The sequence below is a fragment of the Osmerus eperlanus genome, chromosome 10 (genome assembly GCF_963692335.1).
Source record: "Osmerus eperlanus chromosome 10, fOsmEpe2.1, whole genome shotgun sequence".
Lineage (NCBI taxonomy): Eukaryota > Metazoa > Chordata > Actinopteri > Osmeriformes > Osmeridae > Osmerus > Osmerus eperlanus.
In genome coordinates this window covers 967937-973023 of record NC_085027.1, presented here as the reverse complement: position 1 = coordinate 973023, position 5087 = coordinate 967937, and the positions used below count along the sequence as shown (strand labels likewise).

At 52.8% G+C, this 5087-nt stretch overlaps 2 protein-coding genes across 2 annotated transcripts in view; both read left to right on the top strand.

Moving 5' to 3' along the window:
- The window catches only part of LOC134028510 (apoptosis-associated speck-like protein containing a CARD), a 386877-nt gene extending 385395 nt beyond the window's left edge, over nt 1-1482 (top strand). Inside the window, exon 4 of the mRNA XM_062472112.1 lies at nt 1473-1482. The gene's annotated coding sequence lies outside the window, so the exon portion shown is untranslated. The remainder of the gene's footprint in view (nt 1-1472) is intronic.
- Nucleotides 1-3069, top strand: part of immp1l (inner mitochondrial membrane peptidase subunit 1) — a 16372-nt gene extending 13303 nt beyond the window's left edge. The window contains exons 6-7 of the mRNA XM_062472115.1: nt 1548-1658; nt 2899-3069. Of these exons, the coding sequence (XP_062328099.1) occupies nt 1548-1658; nt 2899-2973 (186 nt within the window). The 3' untranslated portion in view covers nt 2974-3069. The remainder of the gene's footprint in view (nt 1-1547; nt 1659-2898) is intronic.
- The last annotated feature ends 2018 nt before the right edge of the window (nt 3070-5087 follow it).

Here is a 5087-nt window from a genome sequence, read left to right as displayed (position 1 = left end):
CTTGCTTAGAGACTTGTTGCTCTTGTGGTTAGTGGTAACTGATTTAAATTTTTATTTTTTATTTTGCTTGCTTTTTCCACAGGTACACTTGCACTTATAGCGGTTCATGTTGTTTAATTGTAACTTGTTTAACTACATGCTCTTATGGTTCTTCCCTTTGGCACTTACTTTGGTTGTTCACAATGTGTGCTTCATGTTTTGGCTACTCGCGATGTTTTGTGGCTATCTTGTTGTTATGATCAGTGACCTATGCACTTTGTAAAGCTCTCTCTTGGAAGTCGCTTTGGATAAAAGCGTCTGCTAAATGAATAAATGTAATGGTGGGAATCCTCCGTGCTGCCATATGCTGATGACTCCCTCCCCCCTCCTCTCCTCCCCTCGCCTCCAGAGGTGAGGTGGTAGTCAGTTTCCCCTCCTCCTCCTCTCCAGTCAGGCTTGCCTCCCCCCCAGCTTGCCCCCCCGCCCCAGCTGCCCTGCCTTGTCCCCTCTGCCTCCTGCCCTGCCTCGTCCCCTTTGCCTCCTGCCCTGCCTCGTCCCCTCTGCCTCCTGCCCTGCCTCGTCCCCTCTGCCTCCTGCCCTGCCTCGTCCCCTCTGCCTCCTGCCCTGCCTCGTCCCCTCTGCCTCCTGCCCTGCCTCGTCCCCTCTGCCTCCTGTCCTGGCCCAAGACTTCAGCCGTTAAAAAGTTAGGCAACACAAAAATAGACCCGTGGCTTGTGATGCCCATTATGACAATATAATGTGTTGTTGATCCTGTCTGCGCATATAAGGGACAGCACACTTAATTAGGGCCTTGACAAGCCCACTCTCCTGCAGTGATGAGATTAATCATAATTGGTGTCAGTGCAGATCAGCATCTGCTCCAATGACCTCCCCTGTCAGCCCCAGACCCCTGGACTCCTGCTGGCCCTGTCTCAGGCCTCCCTCCCTCCCCCTCACTCTCTCTCCCCTTAACTATATACCCTCCCTCTTGACTCTCTCTCTATATAGCATCCCTCTCTCCTCTCTCTCCCTCCTCACTCTCTATTCCCCCCCTCCCTCTCTCCCCACTCTCACACTCTATCCTCTATCTAGAGGCAGGCTGGCCTCTCTGGGTTAGAGGAAGGCTGGTCTCTGGGTTAGAGGCAGGCTGGTCTCTGGGTTAGAGGCAGGCTAGTCTCTCTGCGTTAGAGGCATGCTAGTCTCTGGATTAAAGACAGGCTAGTCTCTCTGGATAAAACAATTCTCAACCAGCAGACTAATGACCCGTTTGAAGTCCCTTCAAATCCTTGTGACCCCTCGTGTTACCCCTGACCCCTTGTGTGTGTGTGTGTGTGTGTGTGTGTGTGTGTGTGTGTGTGTGTAACTTTTGTGTGCAGTGTTATTGGGTGGGGAAAGGTTTTTTTTATGCACAAAAATGCTATTTTCTTTCCTGGTTCGTTTGGTGTCACTGCTGCCGTGTGTGTGTGTGTGACAGAAGTAGGAGATCACAGGACCTGCCTTATCTGTGTGTGTGTGTGTGTGCTGTAAGGTTTTTAGGGTGGAAAGGAATCATGTATGTGTGTGTCCAGGTTCCTAAAGGTCACATGTGGCTGGAGGGAGATAACCTCAGGAACTCTACAGACTCCAGGAGCTACGGTCCAATTCCCTACGCCCTGATCCGGGGGCGTGTCTGCCTCAAGGTACCCCACCCCCTGCCACGCCTACGCCTCTTTTTTCTAGGGCTTTTCTGGACCCTTTGTGAGTGAAGTGTGACAGGAAAGGTAGGAGAGAGACACAGAGAGAGAGACAGAGAGAGACAGAGAGAGAGAGACAGAGAGAGACAGAGAGAGAGAGACAGAGAGAGACAGAGAGAGAGAGACAGAGAGAGACAGAGAGAGACAGAGAGAGACAGAGAGAGAGAGACAGAGAGAGACAGAGAGAGACAGAGAGAGACAGAGAGAGAGACAGAGAGAGAGACAGAGAGAGAGACAGAGAGAGAGACAGAGAGAGAGAGAGACAGAGAGAGAGACAGAGAGAGAGACAGAGAGAGAGAGAGAGAGACAGAGAGAGACAGAGAGAGACAGAGAGAGAGACAGACAGAGAGACAGACAGAGAGACAGACAGAGAGACAGACAGAGAGACAGACAGAGAGAGACGTGCAGAAAAGGAAGGACCGGATTTGAAAATGCTGCATATAATTTTCTTTTTATTATAATATTGTTTTTCTATGACTATAATCCATTTCCAAGAGTAGCATTTATAGGAGTGGTGATTGAGTTGGGAGTTAAAAGCGATCGTCTCTGATCGCCCTTCTCTCACCTCATCGTCCTGCTTCCAACTCACCACGGTTGTAACGGCATCGGATGTCATAACGACCGTGACCCTGTAAACGGGTCATCTGGCCATCTGCCCCTCTGATTGGCCAGTTCAACGGCAACAGAGGCCCAATGAGTAGGGCCGACGGAATAACGAGATGCTTTTCTGAAGCGGTTCACGTGGTCAGCGCGGCGCTAGTGAGGGTCAGCGCCGCGCTAGCGAGGGTCAGCGCCGCTCTAGCGGGGGTCAGCGCCACTCTAGCGAGGGTCAGCGCCGCTCTAGCGAGGGTCAGCGCCGCTCTAGCGAGGGTCAGCGCGGCGCTAGCGAGGGTCAGCGCGGCGCTAGCGAGGGTCAGCGCCGCTCAAGCGAGGGTCAGCGCCGCTCTAGCGAGGGTCAGCGCGGCGCTAGCGAGGGTCAGCGCGGCGCTAGCGAGGGTCAGCGCCGCTCTAGCGAGGGTCAGCGCCGCTCTAGCGAGGGTCAGCGCGGCGCTAGCGAGGGTCAGCGCGGCGCTAGCGAGGGCTTCCTGGATTGGGAGTCAGTAATGATGAACACGTTGTGTAGCCCAGGTCTGGTCGTCTGGTCCTTGTGGCTCCTCTCTCGCTCAGCTCTTCTCTCTTCCTGCAGCTTTGGCCTCCTCAGAAGTTTGGGCCGCTCGACCAGAGCCCAACAGGAAGAATCATCGAGACTCGGAACGATTGATTCTCACCAGCTGTGTACAGACTTGTCATTTTCTATTCGTAATAGGTTGTTTTTTGTCTTTTTAATAAAGAAGTATTTATAAGTATTTACAACTTCTTGAATGTGTTTGATCTTTCTTCCAACGGTCCAGTTGGTTCAGTGTTCTGCAGTGGTTATCGTGTGGGTTGTTGGTGTTGTCCAGCAAAAAGCCACTTCCCACACAGCCCCTCACAGCCCCACGCAGCCCCTCACAGCCCCCTGCAGCCCCTCACAGCCCCCTGCAGCCCCCTGCAGCCCCTCACAGCCCCCTGCAGCCCCTCACAGCCCCCTGCAGCCCCTCGCAGCCCCCTGCAGCCCCTCACAGCCCCCTGCAGCCCCTCGCAGCCCCCTGCAGCCCCTCACAGCCCCCTGCAGCCCCTCACAGCCCCCTGCAGCCCCTCACAGCCCCCTGCAGCCCCCTGCAGCCCCTCACTCTCCACACAGCCCCTCACTCTCCACACAGCCCCACACAGCCATGTTGGTTTATTATTTCATGAGTCTCTGGATCCTCTCCTCCGGGGCTCACCAGGGGGTCTGCCCGGTTGCCGTGGACAACAGGAACACCATCGCGTGATGGAGTAGAACGGGCAGGCCTTCCCCCTCTCTCCTCTCCCCCTCAGGAGCTGGTAATGCTGGAGAGAGAGGGGAAGTAGAGGGTTAGAGGGGTGGGGGGGAGGGGATGGGAGGGTAGTGTAGTAGGGATAGGGGTGGGGAGAGAGGGGAAGTAGAGGGTTAGAGGGGGTGGGGGGGAGGGGAGGGTAGGGGAGGGTAGTGTGGATAGTAGTAGTAACACATTTAGTCATTTAGCAGACGCTCTTATCCAGAGCGACTTACAGTAAGTACAGGGACATTCCCCCCGAGGCAAGTAGGGTGAAGTGCCTTGCCCAAGGACACAATGTCATTTTGCATGGCCGGGAATCAAACCGGTAACCTTCAGATTACTAGCCTGACTCCCTAACCGCTCAGCCACTTGAGTAGGGATAGGGGTGGGGAGAGAGGGGGGGTGGTGGGAGAGGGGTCGTGGGGGACAGTGCTGTCCCCCCCCCACCCTTACTAGTCTTTGCAAAAAATGCTTCGGAACCGGAGCATGAACAAATTCTTTCATGGTTGTAAAAGTTGAGATCTTCCGTGGAGAACCTTTTCCAGTCATCACTGCTCCCCGCAACCCTGGTTCCCCCTCTGTAGTCCTGAGGAGTGGAACCCTGGTTCTTTCTCTGTAGTCCTGAGGAGTGGAACCCTGGTTCTTTCTCTGTAGTCCTGAGGAGTGGAACCCTGGTTCTCCCTCTGTAGTCCTGAGGAGTGGAACCCTGGTTCTCCCTCTGTAGTCCTGAGGAGTGGAACCCTGGTTCTCCCTCTGTAGTCCTGAGGAGTGGAACCCTGGTCTCCCCTCTGTAGTCCTGAGGAGTGGAACCCTGGTCTCCCCTCTGTAGTCCTGAGGAGTGGGACTTATGGACTTCTGGACCTGCAACATGTATAAAGTCATGTGGACCCCTCACTCTGCAGACCTCGTCTTTCATGTCTGCTTGTGGGACTTGAAAAACGAAACCAAACGAGATCAACGCGCCTCAGCAACTACAAAGAGAATTCTCCATCTTTCTGTCAAGAAGAAAGAAAAAAAGATGTTATTAATTTCGTGTTTACCTTTTCTCACTTTTGTGGTAAAACAAAAGCTCTCTCGACGTTTAATATTTGATGTCAATCCGCCAAGGAAATCGAAAAATGTTAACATCTCCCATTTCAACATGAAATATTTATGGGCACTTACTTTAGTCAACGCTTTCGTCTGCGTGAGTCTTGTGTCGTCCTCTTCCTGCTAGAGGAGGAACGAGGGTGTTCAGAAGACTCAACACATACACACACATACTGGATGTTTTGGTTACTTTACAGTCCTTAACCAGTACATGTAGCCACAATATCTGTCCACAGTCTCCCATCCACATTTTACATTTATAGTCTTTAAGTAGCGACATATAAATAGTGCCTATAGGAAATAAAGCAGAAGATCAAGGATGAGTTCTTGCAGTGTTTCATTGGTCAGAATCAAGGAACATTCAGTATTTATATACCAGGAACGGCACAAAATGACCTAATCTCAA